The sequence below is a fragment of the Lagopus muta genome, chromosome 8, assembly GCF_023343835.1.
Source record: "Lagopus muta isolate bLagMut1 chromosome 8, bLagMut1 primary, whole genome shotgun sequence".
Classification (NCBI taxonomy): Eukaryota; Metazoa; Chordata; class Aves; order Galliformes; family Phasianidae; genus Lagopus; species Lagopus muta.
In genome coordinates this window covers 1,390,436-1,410,497 of record NC_064440.1, presented here as the reverse complement: position 1 = coordinate 1,410,497, position 20,062 = coordinate 1,390,436, and the positions used below count along the sequence as shown (strand labels likewise).

Below are 20,062 nucleotides of genomic sequence, written 5' to 3'. Positions count from 1 at the left end.
CTGGTGTGGTTACATGCTGCTGTTGTATCCCAAATTACTTCTGATCTGGTTGCACTGTCTGCATGACACGGCCTTCGGTAGTTGCCTTAAAATGCCTCTGGAGCCTAAGGAGCACTTATCCCCACGACCTGAACTGCAGGATGCAAGTCTGTTCACCAGAATTAGGACGAACTACATACGTTTAGACCTAACCAGAGCTCAGCCACAAACGCTAACCACTGGCTCCAGCTGGCATTGACAGTTCACTCATCCTGCTGAGGCCTGCAAATACATGTGAGCATCCCCATCACTCCCCACTAAGCAGCTCACAGCCAAGGACCGAGTGACCACAGGCTTTAGAAGGTGCACCACACACCTGTAATGGGACACACCTGGAGCTGCTGGTCTGACTTAGCTGTACATATGCCAATGACTTCACCCTGATGACCTTCATGAAGCCCAAAGGTACAGATTACATTAGAAGCTTCAATCACAATAAACTAAACTTCAAGTGACAGTTGAGTGAGAAAGAGACACCCCCAAATTCTGATCGGGTAAAACACAAACAGACTGCCCCAGCAAATCTGCATCAGTTTCAGATATGACTGCTGTAAAAAGCTTGGGGGCTTTTAGTATTTGGGGCTTCTGGTATTTGGTTCCCTGAGGTATCAAGAGAGGAGCCACCAGGCCGTACGAAGTATGAACTCTTAAATAACCATAGGCACCTAAGCTAGTTTGGTTCCTTGGATGTGTGAGGGCTTCAATCACCACCATGACACCAGAACATTTACAACTGAAACAAATGCTTCCAAAGGCTGGAATTAGCACACATCCTCTCGGTGGGTAAGCGCTTCCATTGATGGAAGTCTTCAAGTCAACTGTGTGAAAACCCCCAAATTCTTTGAGTGCTGGAGTAGCACAGAGAGCCACGTCCTGCAGTCCTCAACTGGGCATCATTCACTCAGGGAGAAATTTACCCCTCTGCAGAGAACTAGCACCATTCAAGTCCCAGCTAAGCCTTCACAATGAGGGTGAAGTGGGGATTAGGTGATGCATACCTTCAGCCAGCCCACTGCACAGGGGTGATTTTCATCTTCAGTGTGAGTTTTCCCTAAGTAAATGGAGCAACATTTCACAGTCACTGCTGGTGTCCATTGATCAGAGAGAAATAAATGCCTGAAAAAAATTCTGTGGATACACCCAGTTTTCAAAATGAAACTGAAGAGGTGACAGTTCTACAGATGGTATTTTATTGTCATGACGGGATGGAAAACTGAAATTTTAAGGCAAGTGAAAATGGAGACAACATTTTACATGTGTGCTTTATTAGTAACAGAACAGTGCTTGTGCGTTCAGCCAGTCAGGAAACAGCGGCTTACTGAGCCTAACAGAATCAAGCACATCATTAGAAAGGTGAGTACCAAACACCATGCACCTTCATGAAGTGCCATTCACCCACAGAAAAAATAGCTTCATTTTCATTGGGAACACTCAACAACGAGTCACCTCCTTCAAAAGCGTTACCTGCTTCCAGACATTCTACAAGCAGAACAGAGGTTAAATTTGTCAGGTGAATTATCCATCAAATCTCATTGGCTCAATCGACTTTTGACATACGTTAGAAAGTGCACATTCCTAGGAAGTCACACACGCACAAAACACCTTCTGAAATGCTCAGACTTTAGAGTTCACTACGGTCCTGATCTTCCCAAGCATTCACAACTATTACTTCAACAACACGTTCTGTTTTCAAACTTAGTAAAGCACGTACTTCTCGTTAAGGACTATTTACATGCCACGTTTGAAGTGTCAAAGTTCAGCCGTTTTTGAGCTATCCCTGCGAAGAAAAATGGTCACAATTTTTTTCAATGGGTAAAAAAAATGGGAATTATTCACACTCAAAGAACTCAAAAGGTGAAGGCATTCTGCTGACACGAGACAAGTATGGATGTTCATCACCCAAATGCAAATGCTTTGTGAAGTTATGAGTTAGAAAATGGGACATTAGAGAAACTGTTCTTCCCAATTACAGCAGCCACGAGCTCCACTGCTGTGCCACAGTGTATTCTCAACCTGAGAGCATCCCACTGGCAATGGCATTTTTTCCAGATTAAAAAAATGCCATTTTTTAATATGGCTGTGATACCAGCATAAATGGCAGCAATGTGTGCAGCTGTTTTATTTCCCACTTAAGCCAGAGCTGTCCCAGTGCTTCAGCTGTGTCTGCGCTGACTATGGGCCTCCAGCTTGCATTCTTGCTGCTGGCTGTGGCCAAACAGCAAACAGTTGACACTGAAGCACGTAAAACTTATGCTATACACAACACAGTACACCATTTTCCCCCCAAAATTAAAAATAAAACAACAAAATACCTGACCTCCGCTGCCGTTTGGGGGCTGAAATGTATTTTCATACCTGCAGTCCAGAGATCGCAGCAGGGTATGGGGACAGTGCAGTGGATCCTAGGTTTCGCCCAAGAAGAGGAGTCATGGGTGTGCTACTGGTGGTGTGTGTAGCACGCCAGTATGCCTCCAGGTATTCCGCCAAGTGTTCGCAAGCATCTTCGAGCTGGTTTTCATCCAAAATTACATCAAACATTTCCTGATCACAACAACAAAGCGTTGGTTCATTACAATGTTATGGGTGAAGTGAGAGAGGCGTTAAACAATTCTCATCATGCTAATACTTTAGAATTAAATAAATAGCAACCAGAGCACTGCAAGTGCAAAGCAAAGGACATGAGAGGGTTTGTTCAGCCTAGAGAAAAGAAGGCTGAGGGGTGACCTCATTGCAGCCTTCCAGTACCTAAAGGGAGCCTTTAAATGGGAGGGGAGTCAACTCTTTGAAAGGGTAGATAACAGCAGGACAAGGGGAAATGCTTTGAAGTTGAGGGAGGGAAGATGTAGGCTGGCTGTCAGAGGGAAATTCTTTGCTATGAGAGTGGTGAGGTGCTGGAACAGCTGCCCAGAGAGGCTGTGGATGCCCCGTCCATCCCTGGAGGTGTTCAAGGCCAGGTTGGATGGGGCCCTGGGCAGCCTGGGCTGCTATGAAATGGGGAGGTTGGTGGCCCTGCCTGTGGCAGGGGGTTGGAGATTCACGATACTTGAGGTCCCTTCCAACCCAACCATTCTGTGATTCTGTCACCCAACACCAAAGCTCTCCCATCACCAGACACTGTGCTGCCCAGCACGCCTGAAGGCACAGGACTCCAGCAAAGAGTTTATTTTGCTCAAAGCATTCTAACAGAAGACAGGAACTAAAGCAGTCTGTCAGAGCAACACTGGGACACTTTACATTGCCTCTCACATCCCAGTCAGAATGCGTTTGTGGAGTGAAGCACGCTCAGCACAGCATTTCACACAGTGATGGCAGTGCAGAGCAGGGCTCTGCCCAGGCACAGTGCAGTGCCACTCAGCACCTCTGCTTCTGCCAGCTATCTGCACGGCCCCACCTCTGTCCTCACATCCACAAAGCCATGCAGGTCACACCTTTTTCAATTCACCCAGGATCATTACTGAAGCATTAATGCAAATCCTGGCATTTTGCCTCAGGCCTTTTCAGTGCAAAATCCCAGAGGAGCATTTCCTGGTGAGCACAGAGGGATTTGGGGCCAAGAGGCTCTGTGCTACCCAAGGAGCCAAAGTACACTACAGGCAGTGAGTGCTAGCAGTGAAATGCTGACACAGAACCACAGAGCTCCTCAAGAAAAAGATAAAACGTATCTTCAGCAGTGAAATGCTGTACTTCATCTGTGATCTTAACTCTCTCACCTCTGTAGAAAACAACTATTGTGAAAACACCACAGGAAATGAGAAGTGCAGGTGGCGCAGGAGCTGCTACAGCCCACACCGTGCTGCTCTGCCTTGCACAGTCAGGCCTGTCCTAAGCTGATTTCTCCAAGATAAGACTCAAAAGTGCAAGACCTTCACTTGCACCTACCTGCTGCCTGCAAGTCTGCTCCAGAACTTCACTTAGCCCTACAACCCTGATATTGATTTCCTCTTCCTTATCAGTGTGGTAGAGAAATGTGCCCTCCTCTGCAAGCAAGTGCTTAACACTCTTTCAGTGCTAAGATCCACTAACCACGGGTATCCAACCTTTGGGTTTACCTGGGCCATGCTGAATGAAGAGGAATTGCCTTGGTCCATATACATGTAGGTTGCTCCAAAAGTAATGCCTCCTATTTATTCCCATTGAAACAACAACAGCTACAAAGAACACGATAACACTATTTGACAGAGCAAATTCCCAGCTATAAAACATTATTTTTTCAACAGTTACCACCATTAGCTCTGCATTTTTGCCATAAGAACAGGAGCCTGCATGCCACGCTTATAGAAGTCAGACCCGCTGTTGCTGTCACCACTGCTGAAATACAGCAACCCCTCACTGTGCTCACACACACACAGGTCAGTCTCTATAGACTCTCACAAGCACTGATGAATGTCAGTAGGTGCCACGTTTCCGTGTGGAGGAATTCCGTGACAGCTCTGCTCCACCTGCACTTCCACGTCAGACTCCATTTGGTCACAGTGCCCCTCTGCTGCCATCTGTCACACAGCCACAGCACCTGATGGGATGATGGCAGGAAGGTTCTGCCTCTGCTGCCGTACCACCAACGTAACAATACAGAAGGCATTACTTTTGGAGCAGCCCTCATAAAATATAGAATATAGTTAATGTACATAAGGTAGAAAAAACTTATTTTTTAATGTTTTTTTACTAAAGCATATCAAAAAGAATGCAGCACAACCATAACAGCAGTGCGATACGTGACCGTGTTCTGGGGAAAGCAGTGTGTCACACTGTAAAGCATCCTAAGTGCACTAGGTCAAGTACAGAGAAACCAGAATGGGATGCCTATGACCAGCACACCTGAAGCATACAGTTAGTACAGCTCACGTGTCTTTGAGCCACATTTCTGCTTAACGGAGTCACGCAGCGGCAGCCGTGGCTGGAGTGAGAGATTAGCAAGGAATCAATAATGAAAGCAGTTCCTGAACTTAAGAAAGAAAGCTATTTTTATAATGTCTAGACAATACAGCACCACCTGATTGCTTAAGACTGACTTGCAGCACATGAAACAGACTGTGGCTTTTATGGCTCACAAGTATCTCCACTTCAAACAAACGCTGCTCTTGCAGGAATCCAGCCTGCAAACAGACAGAGCAGGGCCTGGTGCAGCAGACAGACAGCAACGTCTTTGGTCTCAGCAGTGTACTTAATTAAATCATGGATCAACTTGGCCCTTTAATTTTAACTCAATCAAACCTAGTTGCTCACGAGCACAAACCAACACTTACTGCCAGCACCGCACACTGCTTGGGAAAGCCCTGCTGGCTTCAACACAGCCCGTGGGCAATACCAAAATAACCCCAAGTTAGATTCCATAGCAGCATCACTGCCAGAAGATTTTTCCAGGTACTTCAAATGCTGCTTTAAAAAAAACACCACACTGCTTAATTCAGGAAGACACTCATCCTAAATTACACAAAAGATTCCAGACCCTGTTCTTTTCTTCCCAATTGCCAGCTGGGGCTATGGGATCACCCACAAGAGCAGCAGGCACAGTGCAGGCAACTCAGAAAAATGGAAACACTTCTCTTATTCAGGCAGGGTCTTCCGCTGTTGTCTTGGGCAACAGCAGAACTGCAGCACCCAGGATTATGGCAGAGTTTAGTGGACCCTGAGATGCACAACCCAAGTGCTGTGATGCAACAAACGAGCTACAGCTCACACAACATGGTGCACAATGTGCACTTCAATAACAGCCACTGCTTCATTTCAACGGGTTTGCACAAAGCTGAGTGGAATAAGAGGAAGTGACTGAATGAAAGAGCAGTTCAGGCTGTGGAACACACACAAGTTTCTCTGTGCAGGTGGAAGAATAAATGCACCTTTCAAGATGTGAAGAATGAAAAATGAGGCGCTGTGTACAAACTTGCAGGGATGGCTCAGTGTCAGCAGCACCAGCTGTATTCAAACAGGTGCAGGTGCAACTCCATTCACTTGGCTCATACCCACTGAGAGTGAGGAAGGCAGATACTTCCACAGAACTTGTTTTGTACTACCAACACTGTTTAAGTTGATTGGACTTGCATGGCTCACAGGAATTCCCTGTTGTCCTTTTCAGACATAACAATTCAGTGTAAACTGTGTGTGAGAAACACAATACTGCTGACTTCTGCAGAACCGGAGGTAGCTCCGACATCTTTCAGTGCTGCTCCAAGTGGAAGACAAGGATGAGGCAGCAAACAACCTACAGATACTATAGCCAGCAGCTTGGAGAGTGACACTGTGCTTGGCAGAGGGCAGAAGCAAGTCTCAATAGTATGAAGGGCTCCTGCATGAGATGCCTTGCCCCATCCCTGCAGGCATTCAAGGCCAGGCTGGATGTGGCTCTGGGCAGCCTGGTCTACTGGTTGGTGACCCTGCACATAGCAGGGGGTTGGAACCAGATGATCATTGTGGTCCTTTGCAACCCAGGCCATTCTATGGTTATATGATATCCCATTTAGGAAACCCTGGACAAAAGCTTGGGGGAATACGCAGAACACACACAAGGAGTCAGATGCTTCAAAGCTGCATTCAACTTGATGGCTGGCTCTGCAGCACAAGCAGCTGCATATATATGTGCGGTCACCATCTTCCACTTCTGACAGTGGACACTGGCAAGGAGGAAGGCTTCTAAATGCAGAGCTGACAGGCTCAGAGTGTGCAGTCTGGGCACAGTGAGCACTGCAAACAGTACATTTGGCTGCAGAAATCAAGATATGCCCCAACAATTATCACCAGTACTTTTCTACAATATTTGAATTTCTGCTCTGTATCTGGTAAAGGAGGAATCTGAATCAGATCTGTCTCATCCTGGACATGTTCTTAACCCATTCATTTTTCAGACAAAGATAAGTTTCAGTCAAACCTATCTCCTTTTCCCCTGCTTTCCAACACCTCCATGCAGATCCAGCCTGAACATACACCAAAACATTGTGCAAAACTCCCAATATTAAATGTTCTGACAGACCTGTGTAAACTGTTCCTCCATTTCCATCTGGTTGGTGCTGCTGAGCAAACTTAATTGAAGCTCCCTTGCAGTTTCAGTAGGAAATGGTGCTTTTCAGAAAGCAAGCCCTCATCTAACCATGTCCGTACTTAACAGCTGTCTGTCACAGGAACCAATGGCTTTCACAAATACAGGCAAGTCTGAGCTGCCCTGCACAGTTTGTCTGCACAGCACTGCCTGCCTAATCCACTATCTCAGACCTGAGCTCCTTTAGAAGCACACTGATTGAGGTGAGTATCAGCACCTGTGATACAATGGCCCTGAGCAGTGACCAGGCTTCCAGATAAAGCACCTGGAAGGGTTCCAGGTGCTGCAGTGCCATGAGGCTCAGGGATGGCGTGTGTGCAGCCACGAGTGCCTCACGCTGTGCAGGAACTCGCTGCGTGGCTGAAGGAAAGTCCCCTGCAGCCTCCTCCCAAACATGACTCTGAGACTTCGGCCCCTGAGACAGCACTGCTCCGCAAGCGATGTAATTTGCTCGTGTGCTGCTGGAAGATCAGTTTTACCACACACGTCATTTCTGACCTGTCATCTGGCCAAAGAGCAAAACAAACCCGGCTTTGGAGACAGTCAGGAAGAAAGTACCACACTTTTTTGTTCCTCAGCAACAAAAGCTGAGCTCGGGTTGCAGTGTTGGGCTGTCCACAAAGGGAAGTGATAACATTTGAACTCTGCTATAATAAAGGACCGAGACAGCAGACATCTTTCAGACTGCACACATCACAAGTTCTTTAGCCTTTCTTCTGTACTTACTGGTGGGCATTGTGCAAGTTTATCAGCTGCCACCAACTGAACATTCAAGTGTTTACTTTGTGACTTTCCTCTAGATTTAATCAGTCGCTGCAAAACCTGATAGAGGAAAAGAGGAAAAGGTGAGTTTAAGAATCATGTCCATAACGCTCAGAGACTGACATTGCGCTGGAGGATTACCAATTTCAGAAGCTCTCTATTACGTTTAACAAAATGGACAAAATACTCTCCCTGAATAGAAACATAAACATTGCTAAGAGCCTCCCTGAGAGCTGGGTGTTTCCTTCTGCATCACATTCGAGCCCTAACAAATATTTCAATAGCAATGGAAACAGCAATTTTGCTTTATTTGCTTTAAGTGACAGGCTATTTATGACCAATGTAATCTTCTAGAAGAGCACGAAATGTAAATACACACATAGAGAATGACAGAGGACTGGCTGCAGCACAGCAGTAGGAGCACGTTATGCTGTGTAGCAATAATGCTGTGACTGTATCTGTTCCAAGGAATGTTCTGGGTACAGAAGGAATGTTACGCACACAGTTCATAAATTCCTCTGTTTGTTTCTTCCACTATTAGAACTTCAGGGTCAGAACAGTTAGAGAATTTAAAGGATTTCCTGTAAAGTCTCAAAGAAAATTAAAGAATCACAGAACGGAGTATTATTGAAGCTGGAAGGACCTCTAGAGGTCTCTGTGCCAAACCCCTCGCAGGATCACAGTGCTCAGCTCTTTGTCCAGCTGAGTTCTGGGGTAACCCCTGTGGGTCAGGACCGAGCACGTGCTCACACAGCCCAGCACACAGCCATGTCTCTGCTGCATGGCACACTGCTCCCTCGTGCCCACGCTGCCTGCCAGGAGCCCACGTCCCTACCTGCACAACTGCCCCAACTGAGCAGGGGCTCACAGCAGCCCAGGGACAGAACTTGGCATTTCCCTCTGAAGAACTTCAGGATGCTGGTAAAAGCCTGCCAAGGTCCCCCTCAATGTCAGCCCTACCCTCTGGCACATTAACTTGCCCCAGACTTTGGCATTTCCCACAAACATGTACTCAGAGTGCACTGCACTCATCAGCCAGGTCGTTAACAAAGACACTGAGCTGTGCTGCCCCACTACGGACCCCCAGGTGACCCCTGATAACCAGGAACAGTTAGACTTTGCACCCTGCACCCAGAAATCTGCTCAGTCTGAAACCCTTTTGATAATTCACATTCATCCAGTGCGTATCTCAGCAATTTGCCTACAGGAGAGTGCAGCAAAGCCCTGCTGTAAAGGCCAGCAACACCCACAGCTCCTTCCACGTCCCATGACAACAGGCAGCCAGGTCAGTCAGGTGTCATTTCCTGCTGGGCCCTATCTAAGCAGCACGCTGCAATTCATGTAATATTCACTGTGGAGAGTTTGTTTATTCTTAGGCAATAAGGATCTCCCTCTGCTTCCTACTTACCTGGAAAGACAGGGGAAAATCTGAGACAGATTTTTCCGTATACAAGCTTCCCAAATAGTCATTATTACCAGAAAGAAATTAAATGGAAGTTACTTCAGTGGTCAAAAAAGGCATGTTCAAAAGGAAGGTGAAGGCAGATGCTTTCTTCCTATACACCTACACTTACATGAACATTTGTTTCCTTTCCTCCCTTCCCCAGCCTTAACCATCAGTCCCTGTGGGATGTGACCCTCCTCCAGACGTGCCAGCAGTGCTACTCATCTGTACTGAGCTCAACAAACCCAGCTGGGAATCAGCAAATTCAAGTTACCCAGGCTCAGTATAGGTTGGGAAAGATCACAGAGATGTGAGGAGCTGGCTGCAGAGAGCCAGTAGCAAGGGTACAGAGAGAACAGTTCAAAAAGGGCTTTCTATACCAGCAAAGTTGTCTTCTAATCATATGAACTCTGCAGGAGTTCCATCACACTCACTACACACGGCAGACATTTCTGAAACTTCTCAGCTCTAATGGAATTCCTTTGGATAGTAACCAAATTGACTTCAGTCAATACAAATTGAGCTTTAAAAGCATTTTAAAGTGCATCTTCTCTTACAGTGCAGGCATACAGACGGGGCAGGGTATATCCACTCATCACAGTGCAATGCCCTGTCTACATACCCAAGCCCAAACACAAGCCATTTATCCACTCCCTTGCATCTTAAGCCTTCTTTGGCTTCTGCTGCCCAGCCAGCTTGCTGAGCAGTGTCACACTGCTGCTACAGGGAGCAATGAAGCTGTGAGGAGCTCGGCAGAGGGACTGCAAAAACCAAAGCCAGAAGGGAACAGTGCTTTGACCCAGAGCATCACTGTGAGGGTATCCTCTCCCCAGTCCTCACTCCAGCTCCATCAAGCTGGGAAGCACTGCTGCGTTAGTGGGCTCTGCTTCAGAAGGGTAAGTTAGGTCAAGTGAAATGCTCTGCTAACGTAATCAGGCTGCTCTAATGCTGCATTCAGTTTGTGCTGAATTCTATCCTGTGTAGCAAGGATAACTGTCTTAGAAAACACAAATGATTTAATTATTTTTTATGTCTTCTGAGATGTAACTCTATTTTCTCCCATAAAGAACTTACAAGTCATCCTGAAAACTTTCATCACTGTGGGCAGCAGCACATGGTGCCAAGGACTGAACCCACCCTTCTCTTTAAGTGGCCTCTCCACGCAAGAGGATGAAATGGGGACAATCAACACCTGCTTCAGGGGAAAACAGTGACTGTAAAATGCTGATTGGCATCTTCATGAACAACATGCCAAATGCAGGATTAGCTGCAATGTAAATGGCAGCTGTAAAGAAAGAGAGCTACGTGACCAACTCTGTCCTCTAGGGATTGAATGGGAGGAAAGAAGTGAACAATACATGACAGACATTAGTCATCTTTTGACACACTTCTACTGCATTAAGTAGTGCTGACAGAGCTCCAGAAGGATCTTTCAACCTCAAGCTCTGTACTGCTGTGATTGTTGGAGGAGTAAAACATCCTATCCTGTGTACACGAATGCCATGCAGATGTTGAAAAACTCAAATGCAAATAATTTGATGGTGAGATACATTACCTTTGGAGAAGACACTTTAACATGGACAATAATTGGAGCTAGAGATGTCTTGATAAGTTGTGCGGGGTGATTGATAGTGTCTGCATCCAGGACAACCAGCTGCAAGGACCGGGCCAGCTCAAAGATCCTTTCAATCTCACTCTGCACTTCAGCTAGAGGAGGAAAATAAAGCAATTGAAAGCCATTCAACCCCAGTGCTACTTACACAAAAATCCTAGCATGGCCTGGGTTGAAAAGGACCATAATGATCATCCAGTTTCAGCACTCCTGCTACGTGCAGGGTCGCCAACTACCAGACCAGGCTGCCCAGAGACACATGGAAAATACCATCACCCATTCAGTTTCATGAACTCTATACATTCCACACGTGAATTCATGTAATTTTCACACAATAATCTATTACTCAAGGATTTTTTAAATTAATGTCATCTTTTGAGGCAATTCCATTGTCTGAAAACACTGTGTGCACACTACAGTTAAATGTATCTTTCTATTAACTCAAAATAAGTTCAGGCATATTTTTCAGATCTGCAAAATATCTCAGGAGTCATAAGATATTTATTTTTGACAGTAATATATTTATACTTCTTAGGACTTTTTTTGTTTGCAAATTGTAGCTCTGATTTAACTTAAACAAGAATCTGTACAAAAATTAGAACTGTGACCATACAATCCCAAAAGCACAAAGATCTGTTTATGATAAATCCTGTCAGGGTATTATTTAAAAAGGCACCGATGGCAACGTTCACACCAAGGCACTTTTGTCTGCAGAAAAAAGGAAGGAACACGTCAGAACTAGAAGGAAGATGATGAATCTGACCTTTCTCAACCATTCCCATGCATGTGAGCAAGTTTAAATTGATAAAGTCAGCACAGGTGAATAGTTACAATAGCTGTAATCCTGCTTGCTCTAGCCCAGGCGTTGCTCCACAGGATGCTAACTCAACACACTGTGCTCTGTGCCACTCCTCTGTCAGGAAAATTCCATCACCCATCAGAGGACGTGAAACACAGAATTACACACTAAAATGCTGTAGATGGATTCAGAACTGGGGGCAGTGCAGCCACGATCAGAGTTACAGCTGTGTCCATGTCTTACCTAAACTGGATCGTGTGTTTGACCGCTCAATTATTGCCCTCTTGCTTGGGTTATTCAGAACAGACCTCTTAGCAAGAGAAATGTCAGCTGTCACTCGGGTTATTGATATCCTACGGGCAAGAACACAGCACAAAACAAATCCACAGTCATTACTTTTTTCCTGTGCCACGCATGATTTACAGCCACATTTCATTCCAAAGTGCAAATCCAATAAAACACCACTCATCGCATTAGAGAACAGCTAAACAGAAATGCTGAGTAATTGTACAATTATTTGCTACTGCAGACCCTTCACACAGCTCCTGCTTTTCTGCTTAATCAGCTCACGTCTCCCCATCCCACCACCCATGGATTTACACAATACCTGGCTACAAGCTAAAGCAAGTCTCAGGGCACAGAGCACGGCAGCACTCCTCCCAGGTGGCATAACCAAAGCTGGCACTGCCAGCAGGTAGGGAAGGGCCTTATTTGAACTTTGCCACTCCCATCTGAGTCACCAAATGAAGCTGCTGGCTCTGGATCTCCAGCACACAGCTCCTTGTCCAGACAGGGCTGTGCAGGGGGCTCAGGGACTTGGCTCGAGGTCAGACAGGAGAAAAGTGAGGTGAACCACAGCCGCTGTGCTGCTGAAGCCTTCCTGTGCCTTGTGTGCGGGCATTCAGGGTGCAGAACAGGGCACTGCTATTTACCTGCATCTGAGAGTTTGTTCTTCAATCAGATTATAAAACAAAGAGCACGCAATCGCCTCATGTAAAATCCAGTGAGAAGGACTGTGATGAGCTAAAGAGCCATGAGTAACAAGAAGAAAACAGGCTGAAAATGACCAGCAGCCACTGCACACAACATAAAGACAGGAGGAGCAAGCAGCAGCTCAGGTTCCAAAGAATGAATGTTATTGATTTTTTTAAGTGATTCAAACTTGAAGTCAATGGTATCAGCTTGTATGTAGCACTGAACTTTTTCATAGCTGAAATGCCTCGTGTCTGCCTAATTTAGTTGCCAACGTGTCTCACAGCAGGAAGACTTCCCTGCACCACCTCACTCCAGGCAGCAGAGCAGTGAGAGCACAGCAGCACAAGGCAAGGTGCTGATCCCCTCGGCAGCGCTACATCTTCATCTCCCACACCAAGGCACTGCTGACCCATGTGGGTTCAGCCTCTGCTGAGCAGGCTCTCAAATATGGTTTAAAAAGACACTGCAGAGCAGTCGTGTCCTGGTGACTCGACGCATCACATCCCATTGCCATGGTTTCCCACCAAAAGCAATGACTGTCAGTTACCAGAGGCACACTGCAAACTGACAGGTGTGTGGCAGGAGCTGGAGGGAACATACGCAGCAGTCCTGCATCTGCCCTGATGGAAACGTGCTCCAGAGCTGTGCTGAGCTGCAGCAAAACCACATCAGTCAAACTGCTCAGGAGGGGGAGAGAGTGTCCTGACAGCATGCAACAAACACAGCGAACAGAGCTGTGGGCTGCAACAGTCACTGCTTCAACTGTCAGACTTGGAATCCATCACTGCCTTTGTGGAATGTGTTAAAACCACTTCAGCTGGGCTATTAGGAGCAGGGAACAAACATTTTGCACAAAGGTTGCTTATAAAAAGCTCTGTTTAAGCTGTGAGTTATTTGAGCATCACCACCTCTGTGCTGCACCCCAAAAGGTGCTCTGAACATAAATCCTATTCCACCTCTTCTAAACTATGGAAACTTCTTTTCATCACCAGCATTTTAGGCTTTACAAACCTTCCTTGTTGTCACAAAGGTGGGGCAGCTAAACCAGTGCAGCACAAGCACCCTGCTATGCAGGTACAAGATGCTGAACACACTATGGTGAAAGAAGGGTCAAATATCCCACTGGCAGAGCACAGATCTGCAACCATGGGTGAACTTCAGGGGTGAGGAAGGGACGCCATGGACCAACCCTCTCCTCCTCACAAGGAAATGCACAAACTTGTTCCCCATCACAGCTCTTCAGGAAATATTCTTCTTGCTCCAGCTGTAGTTATAAAACACCTTTTTGTGTATCTCAGTGCTCAGCATTTCCATCTTCAAGCTTTAATTATTTCTGATTACTAACAATAGTCAAGAATTAAATTCTTGCAGATGCCAGCCTGAAGCACTGTGACTACCTCCAGTCAAATGGACTGTTTCTGCACAATTCAACATGGTACTTGCAGGGCTTGGGTGCAAGTAGTTTTATCTGAAGCGCATCCTGCTGGACAGGAGCCTGGAACTACACAAAACAAACCAGGAGCTGAGCTCTGCCCAAAGGGTTATTCACAGGTTGGCACTGCTCCCCAACACTCCCAGCTGTACTGGCACTGCATGCTTCCCACTGCAATGCTGAATAGCCAAGCCTGGAAATGCCACCTTCAAAGGTATCCTGGCACTTCCCACGTGCTCCAGCTCACCTTTCATCTAGGTTTCTCCTGCAGCCCTACTCTTATGAGACACTGAGGCAAAATGATTCACTTAAATGAAGAAATCCTATGACGGACACAGCAGATAATACAAAGACACATGCACACCTAGTGATGTATCAGCTTCAACCCACAGTCAGCTGCGCTTTGCTGCTGATACCATAAATCAGTTTGGAACATGCACTCGTCTCCTTTCATTAAAAAATATCACCAAAGCGTAAGTAACACGTGGAAAAAAAGCAAGGAAAGGACAGCTTTCTCACCTCCCATCAAACCTGTGCTTCAGGAAGTCAAATAGAGCTTTCTGCATCATGTCTGTCACCTTTGCAGAGGTGAGGAAGATTGAGCAGAGAGGAATGACAGGGAGAAAGAGAAGTCAAAAGTAAGAAGAGGTAAGCAAAAGGTAAGGATACTGCCGACAATCAATACCTTTTGTAGGTACAATCATTTAATTACCATGCTCTTGGAAGCAGCTTTGTAACAAACACTTGCAGGTTTTCTGACTCACTCACAAAATGTGGCCCAAAAGACATCAGAGCTGTTGCTCTGCTCCTGCCTCCATCTGCTCTGAGGCATCGGAGCACACCTCATCACCTTCCAAAGCAATGCCATTCCCAGCAGGACTCAGCACATGTCAGAACCACATGGGACTTTGAGTTGAACAAATCCCTTGCTTTTTCCCCCACAGTAACGTTATTATTACTGGCATAAGACTTCAGATACAAGATCTGTTCTGTCGGATGGCTGCTGTAAGAGCAAAACTATTCTCTGAGATGCCTACAAAGAGGAAAAAACATGTTTCTGCTCCTGTAACAGGGAGAGCATCTGAGAGATGTTCAGCCCCAACAGACATCATTTGCTTTCCTGACTGTTCCTTTCAGTACAACTCTACTGACACATAGATAGGATCTGCACCAAAGCCCCAGGCCTTCGGCAGTTTAATTCTCCCAGGTTACCTTTAAAGTGCTTCTCAGAGAATTTAGTCAGAAAAAATACCACTAAACTTTTCCATACAGGTTGCAAAGTAAGAGCAATGTGTTTCTGTTGTGTAGAACAAAATTGGGATGAAAACACCCTAACTGCATACCATTTATACACCTTCATATGTTCAAGATATCAGATTTAGTATTATTTTCTAACACAAAGAGGGGGAACATACTTGTACAGAGGTATGCACTCAACAGACGGCTCCTCTCCCCACCAAACTTCAGTGCCCAGACAAATTAAGCTGTGGTGGAGCACCATCAAAACCAATGGCTGACATTTACTCCTATCACGAAACACCACGGTAAAATTAAAAAGGCAGATGAAAATGCAGTACCTCATTCCTGCTTCACTAAACTACACTTCTAATCATTCTTCCTAAAAAAAATGATGTAAGAACATCGCATTATGCTAACATTACCCTGCTGCAACCTTCTGAAAAGAGCCATTCCAATGTTTAATAATATCCTATAAAGTACTAACAGCATTAATTAAGCTAAATGAAGCGTATCCTTGATTTTATGTTCATGTTAATTTAGATCTTAATTTGGCAAAGCACTTAACAGATGGGTAAGTTCACTGACAGGCCCTGCTAAAAGCCTCTGGTCTTTCAGCATGTGCTAAATGCTCTTTTGAATCTGCAGCAATCTTGACAAATGGGTCTCCTGTTTATCTGCACCTGTTATCACACCCACCTCCATGTTGCAGAGAGGCAAATAATTAAGAAGGGCTAAAGGTTTCCTTATATTTCAATACTGCAAGGTAATGAGAAAACAAACATGAAGAAAACACACTGAAATGACACTCACTGGTCCCCATGTTCAGTTTCAGGTGCTGCAGAACAGATATGGATGTGCTACCACAGCCCAGCTATTTTGCTTGCCAGCACTGAGCTTTGTGGGAAGACGTGAAGTTTTCACAAGTGAAAACATGCGAATCACCTTACAGGGGAAATGTCTTCTAAATTTGGGTTAATTCAGCTCAAAGCACGTGCTAGTTTGACTAAAATTGTGTAGTGTACGGATGTCTGGTTGGCTAATCAGGCCAACACACCAAATGCATCAAAGGAAACCATGGGCAAGAAATTGGGAACTGACTGCAAACGCTGGGATACATACCTCATAGCCTTTCAGCGATGGCCCCACTAAGACAACGGGCCTCATAGATGGCACCACGTCGTATGGGGGAATGTGTTCTGTCTGCAAGAGGAAAGCATTCCTTCAGATCATTAATCAAACTGAGAAATCTGGGAATTATGCATTCAAAATAAGGAATATAGAACAAAAGCAGAAGGGGTACTTACCACTTTTTGTTTCTGTTTTGCTAAAAGACCAAATAAGAACTTGGTTAAACACACACTGTGCATAGCAACCGTAACGCTTGCAAGCAAAACCCCACTCTGTTCTCCTTTCCTTTCACTCCACACTTCTTGCTTTCCATCAGCGCTACTTAAACTGGTCACTCATTCTGTTCTGGGCAGAGTTGCCCTTTTTCCTGAGGCTTTTTACTCCCAGTCCCTTAGCAACTACTGCATGTCTGGAAATAGATGTCCTTCTCCACCTCTGCACGTGTACTTTCAGCAGAACATCTTAATAATGCAAAGGGGGAAAACCCACACTTTTCAGACATGACTTTTAAAATAGAAGTAACAGAAATAGCAAGAGTTGCCTTAAGTAAAGTTCTCCTTACCTGTGGAAGTAGGTGTGGCTCGAAACGTGCCAGAAACCATTTCTCCAAGACTTGAAGAAGAATTTCCACTTGATTTCCTGCAGTATCAGAAAGAGTACTTAGTATTCTTAGCCACATGCAGACCGACCAGCAAGGGGATGTTAGGCCAAAGCAGAGTTCTGCCCTCACTTTCCTGCCAGCTCTCTCTGGAGCAGGACTGTTTAATGACAAAACCATTCCATGCATCTCCTGGACACTGCTGTAACATTTGGGATACTGTAACTGATAGCAGCAGTTCTCATCATTCAAGGACTTAAAAACCTCTTTAGGTTTGGTCTGTGTTAACACTTCTGGGTCTGTTTACTATGTAAAATCTCAATGTTGTCTATTTTACAATATTTCTCCTGTTTCAGAGTGGGTTTTATTCCCAGTATTCTCTGCAGGTGAGATTAGATTGTTGCAGTGGAGTCACGTCCACTCACACCAGCAGAGAACTCTTCAGCTGATATGTATGAATCATTATCCTTAGCAGCTCCTGCATGTGATACCCCTCCTTCCATGCACTGAAATACACTGGTTCCTGTGAACCCCTCTCAGAAACTGTAAAATCAATTTGAAATAAAGCTCAGTTCGTGCTGCTCAATCACTCCAAAAATCACCTCCTTAGACGGCTTACACTTGAGATGATTCCCAACCTTGATTAACTGCATTAATTCCCTGACAGCACTACACAGGCGAAATCATGCTTCCCTTTTTGCTCACTATCAGGCCTAGAATCATTTGGCTCACCCTTCTTTTCCCTCCTCCATTACAGTTTTTTGTTCCTTCTTATCTACATTTCAATTTCAATTAGTGGGAATAATGTAGTAGTAGCAAAATAATCTCCCCGCTCCCAAGAGAAAAGAGTTAGCCATTATTCAGCCTACAGAAGAGAGATACTTCAATATCCAAACTGAGACCAGGAGCAACAAGTTTTACTCCCCAGTCCTGCACACAAGCCTGTATTCTCCCAGGCCTTGCTATCTCCAGATGCAGCAGTGTGTAGAGGTAGAAGGGCCAGGCTGGAAGATGAAGAGGAAAGGAAGTCGAATGCAAAACTCATCTCTATGACATCTCAAAAGTCTGGTTTGGGCAAAAATGGAGAGGGGGAAAAAAAAGAAAAATCCCACAACCTTGCCAATATGAGAGAGCACCAAAGGTTTGACTCAGAGCCCATGGGGACACAACTCTCTCTCCCTTCAGAAACTTTGAGTGTTACCACTCATAATGTATAACTTCTCTTTTCTAAAGCCAAGACACATTTTTTCCTTCTCACAGCCAACATCTAATATGCCTACCCTCTGCAAGCACATCTTTTCGCTTGGAATCCCAAATCAAACACTCATTCATACATACTGCAATAAAAAAGAATCAAGTGACCTTTGAAAGATATTGTCCAGTGTCAGAAAAGATTTTAAATTATTTTAAAAGGTTACAGCATCCTTACCCTCCATGGAAACGTCCTCTCTTCTGCTCCTGCTGGATGCGGATATTCTCCAGTCTAAGCGGGCTTGGAATGAAACCAATTTCACAGCCCTCCTTCACCAGCCTCCCTATCCACCAGTCATTATTGTATTTCTGGAACACAGAAAGGTTTCTGGCCTTGCTTCATATCCAGAACTCCCTATTATCTTATCTGCAATCCTCAACTCCGTACCGGCTGATAAAACAGGACTCGAACTGAAGTCTGAACAGCAGACAGTCTGAGTAAATTTCAGTGAAGGTAACTGTCTTTGAACTGCTCCAAAACATCCTGCTGTGACTTCTCCTCTGATATCACAACTTTGGGGCTGAGGGTGATGGAGATGCAAGGAGCATGAGCTGTTTCTGATGAACAGGTTTAAACCAGGCTGGAGGGGGCTCTGGACAACCCGGACCAGTGGGAAGCATCCCTGGCCATGGCAGGAGGATGGAACTGAATGGGCTTTAAGGACCCTTCTAACCCAAACCACTCTGTGATGCCATCACTCTCAAATCAGAGCCCTCTGAGGATTAACTATTTGACTTTGGTTCCAAACGTGTGGCTTGAACATGGGAACTTTTCTTCTACTAGCAAGACGTGGAGTTCTGAATGACACCTCTAGACAAGAGATCAGCATCAGGGTTATGCTGAGAATAACTGAACAGCACAACTGATAACAATGCAGTAAGGGAAGCAGGGCTATTTGCATTAGATCATTACCTTCCATAAGCTATTCTCTGCATTCAGCACGTGGGAGGACTACAATTCATTCCTACTGGTTGCCATGCCCATAATGTCTTCCATATTGTCAGTAGCTGTTGCACTTCTCTGAAGTAAGCATGTAACGTATAGTCTTGTAGGTGACACAGGAGACATGCAGGACACACTCTCAATATAGCAACTCATCAGTTACTGCTGATGTTTCATCTCATCAGCAGGGCGACCTGACTTCTACCTGGTTTGGTGTCATTCTAAAATCTGGATCTAATCTAAATCATGGTTATTCCTGTCCAGGGAAACCCATCAGATCACTGGAAAATGAATTCTGCAAAGCCTTTTTCCATGAACCATTCCCCAAATCGTACTGAGTTACAGCTTCAGGCAGGCTGAAGGCTTCAGCGTTAACAAAGAAATGCTGAACCCCTAGCAGGGCAGGTGAACACCTGTAAGCCAGATGGTTTATGCATGGAGAGAGTGTGATCCTGGCCATTAAGACCTCAGAGGAATGCTCACAGAAAGCCATAACACAGACTTGTGACACACCTCATGAAAAATGTACAGGGCAGCACGAACAGGAGCTTAGCACATTCAAGGCTGGACAATGAATGCAGCCACATGCTGGGAAACCAAGAGCAAATACTGTGCTAATGCTGATGCACAGAGCTACCTGAACAGCTGCAACGTGCAAATGAGAAAGACAGCATGCCAGGTACGGTACACTCCTGGTGTGAAAGGGAACATGTCAGGGAAGGCAGTGAGAAGTGATCTCTGCTGTAATGAGTGCAGCTGTTTGCAGCCAGCTCTGCTCTGAGTGCAGCAAAGGACATTTTCCTGATGGGA

The 20,062-nt window shown here is 45.4% G+C and overlaps 1 protein-coding gene across 8 annotated transcripts in view; it reads right to left on the bottom strand.

Moving 5' to 3' along the window:
• The window catches only part of CACNB4 (calcium voltage-gated channel auxiliary subunit beta 4), a 77,172-nt gene that overhangs the window by 8,321 nt on the left and 48,789 nt on the right, over positions 1-20,062 (bottom strand). For 2 of the 8 annotated variants that reach the window (XM_048953359.1, XM_048953360.1), the window contains 9 exons: positions 18,488-18,618; positions 17,023-17,099; positions 16,637-16,656; positions 16,452-16,532; positions 14,613-14,671; positions 11,930-12,039; positions 10,831-10,982; positions 7,796-7,891; positions 2,395-2,580 (listed from right to left, as the gene is read on the bottom strand). In XM_048953359.1, the coding sequence (XP_048809316.1) occupies positions 2,395-2,580; positions 7,796-7,891; positions 10,831-10,982; positions 11,930-12,039; positions 14,613-14,671; positions 16,452-16,532; positions 16,637-16,656; positions 17,023-17,099; positions 18,488-18,618 (912 nt within the window). The other 6 variants (XR_007378619.1, XR_007378621.1, XR_007378620.1 and 3 more) reach the window with 6 other exon arrangements.